Source organism: Nerophis ophidion, linkage group LG04, assembly GCF_033978795.1.
Source record: "Nerophis ophidion isolate RoL-2023_Sa linkage group LG04, RoL_Noph_v1.0, whole genome shotgun sequence".
NCBI classification, from domain to species: domain Eukaryota; kingdom Metazoa; phylum Chordata; class Actinopteri; order Syngnathiformes; family Syngnathidae; genus Nerophis; species Nerophis ophidion.
Window position 1 is genome coordinate 10,766,592 of NC_084614.1, and position 21,222 is coordinate 10,787,813.

Genomic DNA, 21,222 nt, shown 5'->3' on the forward strand with positions numbered 1-21,222 from the left:
CTGTTTCCAAATACAATTTGAAATGTGGACTCGTCAGACATCAGAACACCTTTCCACTTTGCATCAGTCCATCTTGGGTGAGCTCGGGCCCAGCCAAGCCGGCGGCGTTTCAGGATATTGTTGATAAATGGGTTTGGCTTTGCATAGTAGAGTTTTAAGTTGCACTTACAGATGTAGCGACCAACTGTAGTTACTGACAGTGGTTTTATGAAGTGTTCCTGAGCCCATGTGGTGATATCCTTTACACACAGATGTCGGTTTTTGATGCAGTAACGCCTGAGGGATCAAAAGTCCATAATATCATCGCTTACGTGCAGTGATTTCTCCAGATTCTCTAAACGTTTTGATGATTTTACGGACCGTAGATGTTAAAATCCCAAAATTCCTTGCAATAGCTCGTTGAGAAATGTTGTTCTAAAAATGTTTGACAATTTGCTTACAAAGTGGTGACCCTCACCCCATCCTTGTTTGTGAATGACTTAGAGTTTCATGGAAGCTGCTTTTATACCCAATCATGGCACCCAACTCTTCCCAATTAGCCTGCACAACCGTGGGATGTGTCATATAAGTGTTTGATGAGGATTCCTCAACTTTATCAGTATATATTGCCACCTTTCCCAACTTCTTTGTCACGTGTTGCTGGCATGAAATTCTAAAGTCAATGATTATTTGCACACAAAAAAATGTTTATCAGCTTGATCATTAAATATGTTGTCTTTGTAGCATATTCAACTGAATATGGGTTGAAAATGATTTGCAAATCATTGTATTGCGTTTATATTTACATCTAACACAATTTCCCAACTCATATGGAAACGGGGTTTGTAGATAGTTGTTTTTAATTTTCTTTATTTGTTGTGTATTATTGATTTATTTTTTTATCAAACAATTATATTTAATAAAAGCGAAGTTTAAGTTTGAGGTTGATATTGTTAAACTGTCAATATCACTATAAATACATTGAAAAATGTTTAGTTATTACCAGTGATCAGTACCGATTGATCTCATTATTTGATTAAATTCGACAGCATATAACCCTGATTGGAACATCACTAGAATTATTATTAACTCAATTTGATTGCAATTGAATTTTAAACATGTGGCTAGTGAATCGATCAATAGCATTAAATACATTTAAACATTCACATTTATTACATGTATCGGCCAATCTCACTTATGCATAATTGAACTCAACAGCAAACATCGGAACATTCCTAATTTATGGTAGTGTAACGGAATGTCGTAACTTGAGGACTGCGTGAACACATTTTGATCTTTAACTGCATCAAAATTTTAAGTTTTTTGCAAATCAATCCTTTTTTTTTTATGCATGTTTACTGGAGCAGGGACACTTGAGACTGAATATGTGCTTCTTTAAAAGTCAGTCAATGTTGTTCTTGCCTTCTGAAAACTGACATCCGCCTGTCTTTTTTGCTAAAGGGCATCCCGAAACAAATCAGAAAAGAAGAGAAGAGACCAGTTCAATGTGCTCATCAAGGAGTTATGCACCATGCTGCAGGGCCAAGGCCATCCTCGCAAGATGGACAAGTCCACCATACTACAAAGAACCATTGACTTCTTGCAGAAACAAAAAGGTATGACAAAACAAACAATTCTTTGTTTTTCTCTTAGTTACTGTTGTTAAGGTACACACCTCACAGGGTTTAGTATGATTCACTTATCGTTTGTCCTCAACCGTGCAGACATCAGTGTACAGAATGAAACGTGTGATGTCAGACAAGACTGGAAGCCTTCATTCCTCGGCAACGAGGAGTTCACGCAGCTCATGCTAGAGGTAAATACACACTAGATTCACCCACATCCTCTCAGACTGATGATTTCAATTTGAAAAACTGGGCAACACTTAGAACAATTTAGTCAAATAGCCCTGTCCTGTGGGCCACATTGCAGGTTGCCGGACTTCATTCTTCACTATTATTCTTATTTCAAGGAACCAGCATACACTGTAGTGGACATATATTCATGGTCTATGATTTGGACAGGGTTACACATTTCAGGAAAAAAAAGACCTGTTAATCAAAGTGTCCACTGCAGTGGATAATGATTTTTAAGAGGTTAACATGTCAATGCAAGGATCTGCCACAACATGAGCGCTCAAGTGTGGTTTTATTTTATTTTATTTGCCGGCAGTTGACTAACCCTGGCTTAGGATCAACTTGCCAACTTTTCATCTGCAGAATAATGAATAATGTGCAATGCTGCTCACAATAAATCCCTCACCAAACTGCGCTTCTTCTCTTTGTACAGGCGCTAGATGGTTTCTTGGTAGCATTAACTACGGATGGAAACATCATATACGTGTCGGACAGTGTGTCTTCCCTTATTGGACATTTGCCGGTAAGTGTAAATGCATTAATTCTGAAGAGTTAATTGTCGCCCTGCGATGAAGTGGCGACTTGTCCAGGGTGTACCCCGCCTTCCGCCCGATTGTAGCTGAGATAGGCACCAGCGCCCCCCGCGGCCCCAAAGGGAATAAGCGGTAGAAAATGGATGGATGGAGTCAATTGTCTTTAATTTATTGTCGTGATTATGGCGCTTAGCCATGTGCAATATAAACTTGGCTGACAATAGAGCTTTTAATACTATGACTACAGTACATTGGGATAGTGCATTTTGATGTTACAGCCTAGCTGTGTCACACATGTTTGACAGCGACACATTTGACAGTTCTCAAGCACTGTAGCACTCATGCTTGTGAGCTTGTGGGTAATGAGATGTCCCTACACAGTGCAAAGCCACTTCTAAGTCAGAAATCTTTGCCACCATGGTGGCAAATAAATTATGTTTCTTACAACTATCATCCCTGGAGGTGAGGAATAGTTAAACATGCACCACTACACACCGTAGGATAATAAGCTAACTGCATTAAGATACTGTATGGTCAATACTCCAGTGGCTAGATCGATATTTTTATCGTCAAATATATTTTGTGGTTTCGATTTAATGTGAAGGATTTTGTTGACGTTATACTAATGAGTTAACGCCTACAATTTTGGAGGAAAAGACTTAAGGACAAAAGTATTAAGAATTCTCTTTAGAAAAAAGAAACATATTTATGCGATAAAGTAAAAATGATGACGACATAATAGTATTTCTATTTCTATAATATACCAAAGTATCGACCCAAAGAAAATGCTTTAAAAGTGTTTTGCTAAAGGGGAACTGCCCTTTTTTTTAAGCGTTTTAAATATTAAATAAATGCGATCAAAGGCCCGCTTACAATTGAGCATTTGGGAGCCGTTCAATTCTGCCAATGGAGTCCCGAAAAAAAACATCCAAGCACATCCATCAGGGTTTTATATACATGTAATTATATATGTAATGTAGTAACATGCACATCTATAATACAATTTAATATTTTGATCATTTTAAGCATAGGCGGCGCATTATTTAAAAAAATGCATCATGTTTAATTTTTATCACTGATTTCTGTTCATTAATTATTGGATTTTATTGGCGGAATAGTGGAGCTCTCATTGCCTCCGCTGTGAGTAGACTTTTATTTACATTTATTGATTATTTAGAATGCATAAAAAACAATCCATCCATTGTCATGTGTTTCATAATGATAGGCAAAATTCCAAAAAAAGGCAGTTGCTCTTCAACAATGACACTATGTGAGATTTTTGCTGTGTGTAAGAACATACATTCTTCAATACATATTCCTCCTCAATAGGGCGTCACTTTCTGTGTTACTTTCCCAGGCCCTCACTTGTTGCCTGTTTGTGCCTCAACACTTTTAAATAGAAATAAAGTACCCCTAAATAACCAAGTCAGTGAGTGGCCTTATCTCACTGCAAAAGGGCAGGTTTCACTCACAGTTTACAAAAGTGAAGGTCTGGCAAGTACTTACATCCTTGTTTTTGCTTGATTATTTACCCCAATTTAAAAAATATACTGTATTTGTATTATTTTGCACCAGTCAGATATGGTGGACCAAAATATCTTAAATTTCCTCCCGGAGCGGGAACACGGGGAGGTGTACAAGCTGCTATCATCCCATATGCTGATGACTGACCCCATTGCTGCTGACTTCTTGGCCAGTGAGTGTCACCTCTTTGCACTTTCTCTCACCACAAGTCAAACAAGATCCCCTATGCAGTTTCATCACACGAAGCTAAAAATATCACCAGAGATCATCTCAGGTTGGCTATATTTAAAGACGGACATTGTCCAATTAGTTTTTAGTTAATTGGATTTCTGATTTAACTGTCTATAATTAGTCATTTTAGCTAATAATAGTCACATGCTTAGTATCACAGTTTTAGACTTTTAATCACTGTTATGTTATGTTAACACAATAATCCCCCTGGCAATGAACTATCCAAGGTTTAAGGCTCTGACCTCAATCCTCCATCACTATCGGGCTTTTCACAGGAAAAGATGGGAGCAGCTAAACTTGAAAACAGTTTGAGAACCAAGTGTTGAAGGCCCAACACATATCAAGAGGTGTTTTAAATGCTGTGCAAATTGCTGAGGTCTTTCTACACTTAAATATCATTGGCTTGTTTCAACCCGCCTACTTTTCAGTTGAAAATAACATTTGCATGGAAATCATGCGGCGGTCAGAGGAACTGCATTGTGACTGAAGCGAATAATAGATAAGCGTTTTCTCAGTGAAATTAAGAAGTAGAAATTCTTATTTAAAATATTACACAGCTGATTGTTGTCATCATGCAGCCCCAAGATTTTCTGAATTCAATAAAACATGTTTTCGTTTTAGGTGATTCACATGTAGAATTTTGCTGTCACCTAGCCAGAGGGAACATTGATCCAAAGGAGCCGCCTGTGTACGAGTATGTCAAGTTTGTTGGTGATTTCAAATTTCATAACAACGGTAAGCACGCTCATTTCATATTTCAGATACTAAGGGTCAATTTTACAAAGTGGATGGAGTTATTTTTTTGTAACACTGGATGTATTACTACTTTTAATGACGGATTTTTTAATGTGTCTCCCAGTGCCTACATCCTCTTGTAATGGGGTTGAATTGACGTTACCAAGAAGCCTACAATCATCGCTGGAGGAGCAGGTCTGCCTCATTGCTACTGTTCGATTAGTCACCCCGCAGTTTGTCAAGGTGAGACCTGCTGCATCTTACTTGCTATTCTGCATCCACCTGTGTCACAATTGACTGAAGGAATGACATCTGCAGTGGTTGATCTGTAACAAATAGGTCAGTTTATGCTTCCCGAGGCTTGTTTGAACACACCACACCGCACTTTTTTGGGAATTTTGCCTATCGTTCACAATCATTATGAAAGACATGACGACGGTTGGATGTTTTTTTTAATGCATTGTAAATATTAAATAAATGCAATATATAGTCTGCTTACAATTCTTCCAATAAAGCCCCTAAAAAAACATCCAAACACCTCCATTGTTTTAACGTAGTAACGGGCACATTTATTATAACATTTAATATTTATTTATTTTGATAATTTTAAGCACACCATCAATCCATCATAGTTTATTTATATAGCCCCTAATCGCAAATGCCTCAAAGGGCTGCACCAACCACAACATCCTCGGCTTTGATCCCACATCTGGGCAAGAAAAAACTCAACCCAATGGGCACAATGACAAACCTTGGAAGGGACCGCAGATGTGGGGACCAGCCCTTGGGTGACCGGTGCAATGGATGCAGAATGGATACGGTTAATAACGTGAGAGTGAGCAGCGCAGAAACGTCAACAATTGATACACAGAGTCCCGGGTCCCGAATTGGAAAAACTAGCGCCTCCTCTGTGGAAACTGGGCTGTGGCCACATGATAACAAATGATTTTTAAGATGGGACGTGAATGCTTTTACTGAGGTAGCATCTCTAACTGTTACCGGTAGGGCATTCCAGATTACTGGAGCCTTAATAGAAAACGCTCTAAAGCCCGCAGACTTTTTTGGGCTCTTGGAATTACTAAAAAGCCTAATAAAAGTTCTTTGAATGCAAATTTCTGGCCAGGACATATGGTACAATACAATCAGCTAGATAGGATGGAGCTAGACCATTTAGTATTTTATACGTCAGTAGTAAAACCTTAAAGTCGCATCTTAAGTGCACATGAAGCCAGTGAGGGTGAGCCAGAATAGGCGTAATATGATCAAACTTTCTTGTCCTTGTCAAAAGTCCAGCAGCCACATTTTGTACCAACTGTAATCTTTTAATACAAGATTTAATACAAGACATAGGGAGACCTGGAAATAATACGTTATAGTAATCGAGACGAGACGCAACGTATGCATGAATAATGATCTCAGTGTTGGTGGTGGACAATATGGGAGAAATTTTAGCCATATTTTTGTTAGGAACACACTCTTAATGTGTGACTCAAACAAGAGAGTTGAATTAAAGATAAAACAGAGATTCTTTACCGAGTCGTTTTATACAATAGTTTTGTTGTCAAATGTTAAGGTGGGATTATCAAATAAGTGCTGGTGTCTAGCAGGACCGATAATCAACATTTCCATTTTCTTAGCGTTAAGATGCAAAAAGTTAGCGGACATCCATTGTTTGATTTCATTTAGACACGCCTCCAGATGACTACAATCTGGCGTGTTGGTCAGTTTTCGGAGCATGTAGAGTTGGGTGTCATCAGCATAACAGTGAAAGCTAACACCGTATTTGCGTGTGATGTAACCTAGCGGCAGCATGTAGATGCTGAAGAGTGCAGGGCCAAGAATCAAACCCTGTGGAACTCCGCATGTTACCTTAACATACTCCGAGGTCACGTTGTTAAGGGAGACGCACTGCATCCTGTCAGTAAGATAGGAGTTAAACCAAGAAAAGGCCAAGTCTGACATAGCAATGTGTGACCTCACACGTGCTAATAGAATGTGATGATCGAAGGTATCGAAAGCAGCGCTAAGATCAAGCAGCAACACTGATGATGCATAAGCATCCATAGTTAGCTATTGATCATTGGTCATTTTTGCGAGGGCTGTCTCCGTAGAGTGATTTGCCCTGAATCCGGACTGAAAGGTTTCACAGAGATTGTTAGACGCATAGTGTTATTTTAGCTGCTGTGCAACTATTTTTTTGTGGACTTTCGAGATAAAGGGAAGGTGGGTCAGAATTGAGGTTATGTAGAGCAGAGGATGAATAACCATTGTTTTGAATGCTAAGGGAACAGTACCAGAGGAAAGTGATAACTTAATAATATTTAACACTGATGGTCCTAATATTACAAACAGCCCCTTGATCATTTTCCCAGGAAGTGGGTCAAGTAAACATGTTGGTTTTGTCCCATTTAAGCGCTACAAGTTCCTTTAATGCAATTTCTTCAAAAAGAGAGATCATTTTGGAGAGCAATATCTGTCGTAAGTATATTAGTATCTACGTTAATAGACCCAAATAGAGCTGGGACGGGTTGTCTTTATTGTCCTTTTTAATGAGTTTAATTTTCTTACTAAATAACTGCATAAAGTCATCAGCCGAGGGGGTGGAGCTACTTTTAATCAGGATACAATTTAAAAAAAACAAAATTAAAAGGTTTAATGGAATAATACATTATCATACTAAGAATGTGTTCGGAAATGGATGATTGATTTAAACATTTTAGAAAAATGCATGTAATTTCATCTACTGACAACAAAATTTGGAAACATGTCAATAAGATGCATTGTTTGAGTGAACATTGCTAAAAAACCAAACCCTTTTTTATCCTGTGTTCAGGATTTATGTAACGCGGATGATCCTTGTGATGAATTCACATCGCGGCACAGCCTTGAATGGAAGTTCCTGTTTCTAGATCACAGGTACAGTAAATCATGTTATCGACTTCAATAATCATTTAGCGCTCTGGGTTTCTACACACTAAATATTAACTACTCATTGTGTTTTTCTTTCAGAGCTTCTCCAATCATTGGATATTTACCCTTTGAGGTTCTAGGAACGTCTGGCTATGATTACTATCACGTGGATGACTTGGAGCTTATAGCGCAATGTCATAAACAACGTAAGTAACTCAGTCAGGTTCTTTCTTATAAAACCTAAATGGTGCATTTTGTTGTAGTCCGAGAGCAGAGCAATTCTGTAGTTAGTAAACCTGAACTAGGGCTGGGAAATTTATTGAAAAATTATCGTCAGCTTTTAACCAGCAGAAAACTGCTGTGTTGATTACAGTCCTTAACTAGGCAAGATGTACAAAATACTTGGGTGACTTACACGTTGACATTTTCTCCCTAGTGATGCAGTTTGGAAAAGGTAAATCGTGCTACTATCGCTTTCTGACAAAGGGTCAGCAGTGGATTTGGTTGCGGACGCACTACTACATCACGTATCACCAGTGGAACTCCAAACCTGAGTTCATCGTGTGTACTCACACTGTTGTCAGGTGAGTTCATTTTGTTCTCTTCCAATAATAATGTGTACGCTTACTCGATCTCCTGGGATTGAAGAAGCTTATGAGACGTGTCTCGGCCTGGAGGAGCACCATGACTAACACTCTTCTTGGAATTCAGTTATGCTGAAGTGCGAGCTGAAAGGAGGCGAGCGTTTGGCCTTGAGGAGCTATCTCCACCTGAAATTGCTCCCTCTTCTGTGAAGGTAAAAGTCCACATTTTTCCCCGTTGGATAATAGAAAATAACAGACTTGCACCCTTTGTTTGGTTCCTTTTTAAGGCCCAGGAACTGTACTTGGACATGTGCTGCACATTGGACCCACCACAGGACAGAAACAGCGGTGCACGTTCAGTATCCTCCCACAGCTCCCGGAAATCCTCCCACACAGCCCTGTCAGATTCTGCATGTGAGTCATCCTCAGCTCGTCTCATTCAATACTGTGTCTACAGGAGCCCACAGCCTGCTCCTGTGTGGTGGCAGCATCTGATGCGTTACCAGCTTGAAAGCTGGGATCCTGCTTCTGATAGATAATTGAATAACCTTTTATTTATTTTATCTTTGAAGGGGAACTGCACTTTTTTATTTTGCCTATCAGTCACAAATCCCTATGTGAGAAGTCACATTTTTTTTATGCATTCTATATTGGATATAAGCGCTAGAAAGAGGTGGCTTCAAATGCAGGTCATGGGAATTCAATCTATTTGGCCTATAAAGCACTCTAAAATACATCCAAAAACCTCAATCAACATTTAATATACATGCTCTTAAGTATATTTGTCATTTAGTCACAGGTACATTCATAATCCATCCATCCATTTTCTACCGCTTATTCCCTTTGGGGTCGCGGGGGGCGCTGGTGCCTATCTCAGCGACAATCGGGCGGAAGGCGGGGTACACCCTGGACATTCATAATAAGTTGTAATTTTTACGTATTTTGGTAATTTTAAGCATTACGGTGCCACATCACAACAGACTTTATGAAAGCCAATGATGACTACTTTGGGAAAAAAATGATGATCCAGAACCTTATATTTTTGAGGAGTTTAAACTACAAGTGTTGGACACCGAGTGCTAAGCAGATCCAGCTGTAGTGAAACACTGAGCATAATGTAGCAGTATTGCTAAGTGCGACAGAAAAGAAACCTTAAAGCATGTAATGTGACGCTGGCACAAGCTCAATCAATTCTTCACCCTCATTAGACCCAAATGGAGAGACCTAAAGAGACCAAAAAAAAAAATAAAGACAGGAAATACAAACTATAAAGATTATAAAACAATTACTTGCTGTGCAATGTCTGCTCTCCCAGGGAAGCCAACTGATTGGATGTTTATATCTTTCACAAGACCTGTTTCGATAAAAGCAGTTCCTTGGCTCTTATAAAACCAATGTTGATATGCAGGTAATGACATGTAAAAGGATTATTGTTACTGGTTTGGGTGTTTTTTAGGGGGCTTTTTAGGCAGAATAGATGACTCCCAATAGCTGCATTGTTGGCTGTCTAGTGTGAGACGTATTTTTCAATTTAGAATAAACAAAAATGAGAGAGAGGTGTGTTCTTGTTTCACATAGATTGTGAATGATAGGCCTTTTTTTAAAGTGCAGTTCTCCTTTAAAAGGTATTGTTCATTAGTTAAAACAACTGTGCCCAAACTAGAAAACCGAAATCCAAAAAACCTTGAAAAATCATGCATTTTCAGGGATGTGCCGCTCAATCGGCCACTGATCTGTATTGTACGATTTTCGTGAGAAAGTGTGAGATCGCTGTTGCCGAATAATGCCTGCAAATGTCAATCCCAAACGTCTCTGGCTGACACTGTTTATTTTTAGTCCCCTGGCTGAAAAGGTAGCAGCTAATTATTTGTCCCTTTACACAGTGTAGAGCCGCTCCCCTGAGTTAATAATCATTGTGGAAAATACAATGTATTTCTTAATATCTTGAGTGTTATTATCGCTAGAGAACACCGATAACAAGCCATGAGCAGACAGACATGTTAATAACTAACCAAACCGCTAAGCTAGCTGTATATCTACACCAAGAAATAATTGCTCAGAAACGTTTAGGAATTTTGCTAAAACCTTGTTAAAGCAGAGTGCAAACAGACATTAACAGGCAATAAACAAGTATATTTTAATTTTAATTTTAAATTTTTATTACATATTCTAACTTTTTTTTTTTTTATTTAGTTGTTTTTATAGCACTTTGAGATTTTAACAAATGTAATTAATTTTTATTATTTTTAGATTAGTCTGAGTCAAAAGAGGGGATTATATAGGAACTATCAGCATTGTCACAGTCAGTACACAACACATAAGAGGAGGGCCGATCAGTCTATTGCTGGTCTATTGTGTACTATTGACTTTGTTTTGTCCAACTAATTGTATCTAATAATAGGGAACTAATTTAAATATTGTGTTAATATTGTTAAACTGTCAATAGCATACATTGAAAAATGTAATCTGATCAAAAATCGGTTGATCTCATTCTTATTTGATTGCAATCGGCAGCATATAACCCTGATTAGAACGTCCCTCAAATTACTATTAACTTAATTTGGTCGCAATTCAATTTAAAAAATGCGGCTGGATGAATTTATTTTTAAATAGAACTGTCCTGCATCAGTGAATGACTCATTGTCCATTAAGCAGTAAGAAGTCTGCTAATTTTACAGAAAAATGATCAAAGAAAAACCATATTTTTGGCTTTTTAAAATTGTATTTAATTAATGGTAATTCATTTTCCCTAATTGATGGGTTTTTTTTTTGCATTTCAATGAAACATTCAGCCCCAAACCAAAAATGGTAAAGTCAAGTCTTACATGTTCCCACATAAACCATGAAGTAATCTGCTAACATACTGTAATAATATGTCTTGCTTTTTTTGTTCAAGGAATTGATCGAATAGTTTTCTTTACGAGTCACAGCCTTATCCCAGAACTATGAATGGTTTGATTTCTCATCTTCTTCCATTCTCCCATTGAAAGCAAACCTTAAGTGGAACCATTAGCTTACTGTTCCTCAGTAAATTTCCGACCTAATCATACGCGGCTGATTCTATGTTTCCAATGCTTACTTTAGCTAATCTTGTTTATTTTAGCCTGAGCTGGCAAAGACTGCAGCTGTTCCTCCACCCACCTATTGTCGCCCAACAAACCCCGCCTCATCGTCAGCGTGCCCAATTGTGAACAAGTCACTGCTCATGAAATGCAAATGAAGTTACTCATAGAATACATATTACTCCCGCTTGGCGTATTTAACTGTCTGTGGGTTTTGCACACGAAGCGGAATGGGGCAGCATCCAAGAACGCATGAATCAGCAGTACAGTTATGAAGCAGAAAGGAAGTAATTCAGTTCACTCTTCAGTTGATAAATGCGTAGTACAATGAATGACACTACAGTTTTCTGACACAGGATATTAACTCCTACTTGACTCACAACATAGCTGCATGTTTTTTTATTTATTTTTTGACATATCTACAAGGACAAACCCTGATACTAGCCTCACTGGATACTCCTATCAATCTGATAAAAGGATATAAAGCAAGAGGATAAAAATAGTCTGTTTTTGACCATCTCTTGTAGATATAGTGTAACCGAAATAGAGCTTGATAAAAAGAAAAGGAAGTGCAGTCATTTTTTATAGTGAAGTGAAGTGAAGTGAATTATATTTATATAGCGCTTTTCTCTAGTGACTCAAAGCGCTTTACATAGTGAAACCCAATATCTAAGTTACAATTAAACCAGTGTGGGTGGCAGTGGGAGCAGGTGGGTAAAGTGTCTTGCCCAAGGACACAACGGCAGTGACTAGGATGGCGGAAGCGGGAATCAAACCTGCAACCCTCAAGTTGCTGACACGGACGCTCTACCAACCGAGCTATGCCGGTGTGTCCAGTGTGAAACCATAGCTATTGTGTGATGATAAATATATTGAAAAAAGTGTACCTACAAAAAATTGTGACATTAGTGATACAGTTTTGTTTTTCCAGAAATAATAGTATTGTCATAACATTGCATCGTCAGTAGATCAAATAATTGTAGCAAAACCACTTTTAAAGGGCACAGGATTTTGGAAAAAGCTTGAATATTTCACTTTGTTTTGTGGTCCTTGAACGCATCACAGTGTGCTATGAGACGCACAAGTGAAACCTGTACATGTCTTTCTCCGACGCTGCCACAGCTTAATAAATCCACTAAAAAGACAAACTGCCGTGTGGTTGAACACACATATGTATACATTTGCCACTCAAACCCAGTTAAATCCCAGAAAATGTCTCAACCTTCTGAGAGCCACTTTTTTAAGTCCTCAACCGTCTCGTCACTAAATTGCTGCTCATATCGCTTGTTCACGATATAGAAATATAGCAACAATCGTGCCAGACCTTCTTATTTTCTTCCAGACCCGGTGAGATGTGTGCCAAATCTATTCGTGGCAGTTGAAACAACAAGTAAATAAATGTATGTAAAACACACATTTGTGTAAGTCACGATACCATCACTATAGTTTTAGAGTTATCTCAAAGCAATTACGTGTTGATAGATTGGAAGAAAAACGATGACAATATTCTCTCGAAGCGTTGGTTGAAACATTGGACCGTCAATTAAAATATGTATGCAACTTACAATAAACCATCAAATATGACCTAAGAACAAATCAAAATCTGGATTTTTGATAAAATATCAACATTCACGAAGCGATACTGTTGAAATTTGGTCCTACGACCAATGCAATTTATGAGCACACTTCAGACGACTTTTAACTGTGTGTGTACGCAGCGCTCATATTCATAACAGCCCGTGACGTCACGCGTACACGTCATCATTACGCGACATTTTCAAGAAAAAAGTCCCGGGAAAATTAAAATTGGAATTTAGTAAACTAAAAAGCCCGTACTGGCATGTGTTGCAATGTTAATATTTCATCATTGATGTATAAACTATCAGACTGCGTGGTGGGTAGTAGTGGGTTTCAGTAGGCCTTTAAAGTACATATTTTAAAATAAACAAATACTTCTCTGACAATGTCAGACTAGCAGTGAGCTTTATTATTTTTGTGAAGGTAGCCTTATTGATACAGCTCTTGTACTGTATTGGATGTCTTGGTGTACAACTGTACATAATAAAGTGGCCTTTTTCTTCTTTTCAAAATACTTTACAAAGTGTGTTTGAGAGAAATGTGTCTTTCTTGTGCAGCAGCAACAAACTCGTACACAGAAACATGCACGCCGTCATGGCAGGCTGCGTCTATCGGCTCCGAGAGAACGCCGGCCAGACAAGCTGGGAGTTCAAAGGTCAGTTTATACATTGCCCGTGTGTGTCTCTACAGATAACTACAAAAATAACTGAGTGGGGGAAACAACTAGATAATATTTTAAAGGCTATTTGTGAAACATTTCTCATTTCATCTTGTAGAATTTGACCCAAAGACAAAATTCCTTTGACCTGGTCCCCCAAATGAGCCTCCCTGTTTCCCCTCCCTGCAGCAAGCACTCAGTGATGGTTAGTGTTTAGACTTCCCTTCCTGTCATTTGTCTTCTTTTCTTTTGTTTGTCTGCACAATTGCAAGAGCTGTTTCTGTGTGTGTTTCCTCTGCGTACATCGCCTCAAGGTTATAGGCTTAACTGTGCAAGTCAACATTCTTTAGATAACCTCTACTTTAAATGCTGGTTCTGGCATGTTGTCTCAGCCACACTACATCTTTTGTATAGAGAGGCATTTTTGCAAAGAAGGTATCTTCTAATATTAAGTTTTGTGTATTTTCCAGCAGCAGCAGCGGTCACCGTCATCATCTGTGTTCCAACTGCAGCAGCCTCAGCTTGGTGTCATGAACCAGCTGAAGGAGCAATTGGAGGAGCGGACACGCATCCTGCAGGCTGACATTAAGACGCAGCAGCAGGAGCTCCACGACATCAAGGAGAAGCTTCACCTTGCTAATCTTCAGGTAACTTTTAACTAAATAACAAGCTAGACACCTGAAAGCAGGTCAGCGTTCTAAAAATGAGTACAGTACTGCACTGAACTAAAATGTAGGTGACTACAATAATGTAGGATGTGTATTGGCACTTATGGGTTGATAAAATCATTGGCAATGTTTATACAGATGCCTAGATTTCTTATGTATTTTACACAGTATATCCCACAGTCTCAGTGCAGTAATTACATGTGTACGTAACACATGCAGGCGCATTAGCTTTTAGGTGTTGTAAGCTAATAATAGCAATTTGGATAGTTGGATATTACTTTGATTCCTTCAGGAAAATTAAAATTCCAGCAGCAGTGTACAGAGTTGAGATAATTTAAAAAGTAAAAAGTAAATAATAGGGGTATTAATGGAAACAAAATAGAAAAATATTACAATAAGAATGCAAATAAAAAGCAACAATGGGAATAAAAATATGACAATAAAATAAGAATATAACAAGAGAAACTAGGCAGTAGTGACCGTGTTATGAAAAAGTATTGCACTGTTATTGTTTTGGATCCCCTGTTATCCTAGTACCCCCCACTCCTCTCCCCAGAGAGGAGTTGTACAGTCTAATGGCATGTGGGACAAAGGTGTTTTTTAGTCTATTAGTCCTGCACTTGGGATGAAGCAGTCTAGCACTGAACAGGCTCCTCTGGCTACTGATAACGCAATGCAGAGGGGGACTGGCATCATCCAGGATGCTCGCTAGTTTGTCCACAGTCCTCTTCTCTGCCACCGTCACCAGTGAGTCCAGTTTTATTCCGATGAGCGTTAGCTGTCACTGAGTGTATATTCTATCACAACAACATGACTGCAATTTGTTTGTTGCTTCTTTTGCACTGCTTTTGTATGAGTGCACGCATTTCCTGCGTGTACATGTTGACAAGACAGAGTGAGTGACTGCCGTAAACACCAATCTTTTTATTACAGCCGGTAAAATAATGTATTACATTAACTTTGTACGTGTGAAAATATTGTCAAACAAATGTGTTCTGTTTAACCACTAATGGTAACATAAGCCAGCCAGTGGTGTTATTGTTATTTTTTGCATAGAAAAATTTAACTGTGAGGAAGTTGCAAACAGCACCTTTAATTTGTCGTTTAATAAAAAAAATCTAAATTCACACGACAAATACAAATTACGTTTGTGTAGAACACAGTCTTTCTAAACAACTGCCAATTTACTTCCCATGTGGAGTGTATTCAACATTTCCCATTTCCAACTGTGGTAAATGGGCATTATACAGTAACGAGTGGCCCCACCATGGGGAGGCGCATTAAATAGAGAATTATTGTCTTTGTACAGATAGAATACTTGATAGAGCTCCAGTAATGGGTCTCATTAGGTTGTGCAAGTGTACCTAATAACATGCCAGCTGTGTTAATTAGACATGTGATGCAGTAAGCCTCCATTACCTAACCTCCCACAGGAACAGGGAAATGGCCCCACCAAGAGGCAGCATACAAACCTAGTGACCCACATTCAGTCTTGCTTGTTACACAAACGTTTAGCTTGACACAGAAGGCACTCAGGAAACACACTTAGTATTCCATGTGAGTGACAGTTGTTTTCTTTCTGTTAGATGTTGCTACAGCAGCCTGTCCACAATGAATTTGGCCAACATCCCCAGCAGCAGGGCCCAGGCAGGCCCAGCTCGCAGAGCCAATCAGGCGTCATCAGGCAGCTCCCAAGCCACCCGAAAGCACCCTCATGCGGGGCTAACAGTTCGTCCCCTCATTCGCTGCTGAGGGAGAACAGCTCTCCCTCATCAACACAAGTACACAAAACAAACTGAGCAACACTCAATCTTGATTTGAAACATTATGAAGGTTTTTGACCGTTTCTCTCCAACAGAAGATCTCGCGGAGCGGCCAGGTGCAGTCAGTGAGTTTGCCGATGCAGACCAACACGAGTCTGACCATGCCCTTCTATAGCAACCCCATGATGTTCTCTCAGACCAACACCAGGCCTCTACACGATCCAAACCAAAGACAGACGGACAGCAGCGAGTTTAACCAAGATGGACAACTTCGGTGAGAGCCAAAAACACACAAAACACAAACAGAACATACGCACATTTTGTTGAAATCCACTCAGAGGTTAAAGTTCACCAACTGCCATCATATTAAAATCAATACCAATATTACTACAACAGTCAGTTTGGAAAAACACTTATTTTTCACTTGAACACCAACAATTTCCACATCTCTTTTCAAGAATCTATAAAACCTTGCTAGTTGTAATACGATCGCTGTCAATGTTCCATGTCCACTGTGTAAAGTATGAGAGCAGTGGAAGCATACACTGACCTAAATGTGTGTATGTATATATGTATATATATATATATATATATAAATATATATACACACACATAAATAAATACACACATATATATATATATATATACACACACAAATATGTATATATATACCCATGTATATATATATATATATACACATACATACATATATATATATTTATATATATATATACATATAATATATATACATACACATACACATATACATGTATATATATATATACACACACACATATATATATAGATATATACTGTATATATATATATACACACATATATAATATATATATAAACACACACATATATACATACATACAGTGGGGCAAAAGAGTATTTAGTCAGCCACCGATTGTGCAAGTTCTCCCACTTAAAATGATGACAGAGGTCTGTAATTTTCATCATAGCTACACTTCAACTGTGAGAGACAGAACGTGAAAAAAAAAATCCAGGAATTCACATTGTAGGAATTTGAAATAATTTATTTGTAAATTATGGTGGAAAATAAGTGGTCAATAACAAAAATTCAACTCAATACTTTGTAATATAACCTTTGTTGGCAATAACAGAGGTCAAACGATTACTACTAATAATAATTATAATAATGGATTAGATTTATATCACGCTTTTCTATTACTAGATACTCAAAGCGCTCACAGAGAAGCGGGAACCCATCATTCATTCACACCTGGTGGTGGTAAGCTACATCTGTAGCCACAGCTGCCCTGGGGTAGACTGACGGAAGCGTGGCTGCCAGTTTGCGCCTCTGGCCCCTCCGACCACCACCTACCGTTCATTCATCATTCATTCACCAGTGTGAGCGGCAATTGGGGCAAGGGTAAAGTGTCCTGCCCAAGGACACTGCGGCAGCGATTTGGATGTCAATAGGTGGGAAGCAAACCTGCGACCCTCAGGTTTCTGGCACGGCCGCTCTACCCAGTACGCCATGCCGCCTCACTATAGGTCTTTACCAGGTTTGCACACACAGTAGCTGGTATTTTGGCACATTCCTCTATGCAGATCTTCTCGAGAGCAGTGATGTTTTGGGGCTGTCGCCGAACAACACAGACTTTCAACTCCCTCCACAGATTTTCTATGGGGTTGAGGTCTGGAGACTGGCTAGGCCACTCCAGGACTTTCAAATGCTTCTTCCGAAGCCACTCCTTCGTTGCCCGGGCGGTATGTTTGGGATCATTGTCATGCTGGAAAAACCAGCTACGTTTCATCTTCAAAGCCCTCACTGATGGAAGGAGGTTTTGGCTCAAAATCTCGCGATACATGGCCCCATTCCTTCTTTCCTTAACACGGATCAGTCGTCTTGTCCCCTTAGCAGAAAAACAGCCCCAAAGCATGATGTTTCCACCCCCATGCTTCACAGTAGGTTTGGTGTTCTTGGGATGCAACCCAGTATTCTTCTTCCTCCAAACACGACGAGTTGAGTTTATACCAAAAAGTTCTATTTTGGTTTCATCTGACCACATGACATTCTCCCAATCCTCTGCTGTATCATCCATGTGCTCTCTGGCAAACGTCAGACGGGCCTGGACATGCACTGGCTTAAGCAGGGGGACACATCTGGCACTGCAGGATTTGATTATCAGTGGTCTTGTATGTCTTCCATTTTCTGATAATTGCTCCCACAGTTGATTTTTTCACACCAAGCTGCTTGCCTATTGTAGATTCACTCTTCCCAGTCTGGTGCAGGTTTACAATTATTTTCCTGGTGTCCTTCGACAGCTCTTTGGTCTTGGCCATAGTGGAGTTTGGAATCTGACTGTTTGAAGCTGTGGTCAGGTGTCTTTTATACAGATAACGAGTTCAAACAGGTTCCATTTATACAGGTAACGAGTGGAGGACAAAAGAGCTTCTTAAAGAAGAAGTTACAGGTCTGTGAGAGCCAGAGATCTTCCTTGTTTGAAGTGACCAAATACTTATTTTCCACCATAATTTACAAATAAATTCTTGAAAATTGCTACAATGTGAATTCCTGGATTTTTTTGTTCACATTCTGTCTCTCACAGTTGAAGTGTACCTAGGATGAAACTTACAGACCTCTTTCATCATTTTAAGTGGGAGACCTTGCACAATCAGTGGCTGACTAAGTACTTTTTTGCCCCACTGTATGTATATACATGCATATGTATATATACAGTTGTGATCAAAATGATTCAACCCCCTCACAATTTTCTGTGTTTTAGCAAGTTGGATATTTATTCCGTATTTTGTTTATAGTCATATCAAATAAAGATGTGTCAAATACACAAATGCAACTTAAATTGTAACACTGTATTTTACAAAATACCAAAAAAGGACATTTTTCTTAATATCTCCAACCCCCTAGTTACATGCATCTTTAGTACTTAGTAGAACACCCTTTGGCAGTAATTAGCAAAATAGCAAAGACATTACACATTCCAAGAGACAAAGTTGGGAGCATAATTCGCAAGTTTAAAGCTAAAGGCACAGTGAAAACACTACCTGGGCGTGGTAGAAAGAGGATGCTGTATGCAACTGGTGTCCGGTATTTGAAACGTACAGTGGTGAAAAACCCCCGGGTAACAGCTGAGGAACTACAACAGGACATTGCAGAGGGGGGAACGCAGGTTTCGTCCCAGACAATAAGGCGCGCACTAAGAGATGAAGACCTCCATCTATAACTCCCAGGCGCACCCCACTTCTGACTACCAGGCACAAGAAAAATAGACTCCAGTATGCCAAAAATCATCCGGACAAACCCCAAAGGTTTTGGGAAACTGTTCTATGGAGTGATGAGACAAAACTGGAACTCTTTGGGCCTATGAGTCAACGTTATGTCTGGAGGAGAACAAATGAAGCTTACAGTACAAAGAGAAGAACACCTTGCCTACTGTTAAGCATGGTGGGGGGTCAATCATGCTCTGGGGCTGTTTCTCTGCCTCAGGTACCGGGAATCTCCAGCGCGTTCAAGGCATTGTGAATTCTATTTCCTACCAGTATATATTAGCTGCAAATGTCATGAAGTCAGTGACGAAGCTGAGGCTTGGGAGACGTTGGACCTTCCAACAGGACAACGATCCCAAGCATACCTCCAAATCAACAGAGTGGTTGCAGAAGAAGGGCTGGAAGACTCTGGAGTGGCCTTCACAGTCGCCAGACCTAAATCCTATAGAAAACCTGTGGTGGGACTTGAAGAGGGTAGTTGCAGCACGCAAGCCCAAGAATATGAATGAACTGGAGGCCTTTGCCCAAGAGGAATGGGCTAAAATACCTGTAGATCGTTGCAAGAAGGTTGTGTCCGGTTATGTATCACGTTTGAAGGATGTAATTACTGCCAAAGGGTGTTCTACTAAGTACTAAAGATGCATGTAACTAAGGGGTTGAATAATTTAGTCAATGAGATATTAAGAAAAATTTCCTTTTTTTGTTTTTTGTAAAATACAGTGTTACAATTTAAGTTGCATTTGTCTATTTGACACATCTTTATTTGATATGACTATAAACAAAATATAAAATAAAGGTCCAACTTGCTAAAACACCAAAATTGTGCGGGGGTTGAATAATTTTGATCACAACTGTAAGTGTTGCCAATCAGCCGATTCACGCAAAATAATTCAAAAAGTCTGGCAAGTTAAGATAATGTGTTATAAAGTAATGGCACAGGCGCACTGTTTCTCTGTAAAATACATAAATAAAGGAAATCCTTTGTTTTGATAGGCAGACCACCAATTGGTTCTCCACTGATCAGAATCGCCTGATTTTCATAAAGTCCTGATTGTCATTGACAATTAATACCTTTTGATGCTGATCACCTACGGCTATTGTATCTTTTCTTAGTACCCCAGCTGACAAGCTAGCAGCTAATAGTGTATATCCATACAAAGTATGGAACCGCTCCCCAAAGTTTATAATAACTACCTCCATTATGACAACGAAACTGCATTTCTTTAGTATCCTAAAGGAGAACAATTATGTAAAACCCACTTTTCTTACCTATTGGTACATGTTTTTGTGTATTTGGGATCTGCATAACTACCAACAATTTGAAATCAAACCATGGAAGCATAAACTACAACAAAGATGGCGGTGAGAAGACGCATTCAAAGTGCAGGCATATAAATAAGTCCGCCCACAAAACAGCAAATCTCAAAGAGAAGGTCAGAAAGCGGACTGTAAAACATAATATATGCTATATTTTGACCAAATAACCAGCATTACATGTTATGTAAACTACAAAGAAGTGTTTTGAATGTAGAAAAAAAATATTGTATGACCGGTATTGGAATCAGCAGCATTAAACTTTAACAGAACAACACTAGTGGATATTGATACTGAATTACAAACGATAATGAACCTGAATCTTGTTTCTAATGATTACACAAAAGTGAGCCACAAGGTTATTGAATCTTTTTGGATGAGTTATGTTAGCATGGATCATAGTTGTAATGAATTTAACCCATAAGAGTCCAATTTATGTTCATTTGCAGCAGCATGCTCCTCAACCAGCCAATGCAGACACTGGTTCCCACCAGCAGCGGGTCCTCGCAGCCTTCCCAGCAGTGCAACATGGGCATTCCCCAGACCCTGTGAGAACCCACTGACTCTCT

At 39.1% G+C, this 21,222-nt stretch overlaps 1 protein-coding gene across 6 annotated transcripts in view; it reads left to right on the forward strand.

Annotated features, from left to right (window-relative positions):
* The window catches only part of LOC133550893 (neuronal PAS domain-containing protein 2-like), a 123,652-nt gene that overhangs the window by 99,017 nt on the left and 3,413 nt on the right, over nucleotides 1–21,222 (forward strand). For 2 of the 6 annotated variants that reach the window (XM_061897017.1, XM_061897018.1), the window contains exons 4-20: nucleotides 1,441–1,595; nucleotides 1,704–1,795; nucleotides 2,269–2,358; nucleotides 3,944–4,064; nucleotides 4,745–4,858; nucleotides 4,983–5,101; nucleotides 7,692–7,774; nucleotides 7,868–7,974; nucleotides 8,205–8,352; nucleotides 8,480–8,564; nucleotides 8,640–8,766; nucleotides 13,550–13,647; nucleotides 13,769–13,855; nucleotides 14,121–14,297; nucleotides 15,905–16,099; nucleotides 16,177–16,355; nucleotides 21,103–21,201. In XM_061897017.1, coding sequence (XP_061753001.1) covers nucleotides 1,441–1,595; nucleotides 1,704–1,795; nucleotides 2,269–2,358; nucleotides 3,944–4,064; nucleotides 4,745–4,858; nucleotides 4,983–5,101; nucleotides 7,692–7,774; nucleotides 7,868–7,974; nucleotides 8,205–8,352; nucleotides 8,480–8,564; nucleotides 8,640–8,766; nucleotides 13,550–13,647; nucleotides 13,769–13,855; nucleotides 14,121–14,297; nucleotides 15,905–16,099; nucleotides 16,177–16,355; nucleotides 21,103–21,201 — 2,076 coding nt within the window. The remainder of the gene's footprint in view (nucleotides 1–1,440; nucleotides 1,596–1,703; nucleotides 1,796–2,268; nucleotides 2,359–3,943; nucleotides 4,065–4,744; nucleotides 4,859–4,982; nucleotides 5,102–7,691; nucleotides 7,775–7,867; nucleotides 7,975–8,204; nucleotides 8,353–8,479; nucleotides 8,565–8,639; nucleotides 8,767–13,549; nucleotides 13,648–13,768; nucleotides 13,856–14,120; nucleotides 14,298–15,904; nucleotides 16,100–16,176; nucleotides 16,356–21,102; nucleotides 21,202–21,222) is intronic. The other 4 variants (XM_061897019.1, XM_061897021.1, XM_061897020.1 and 1 more) reach the window with 4 other exon arrangements.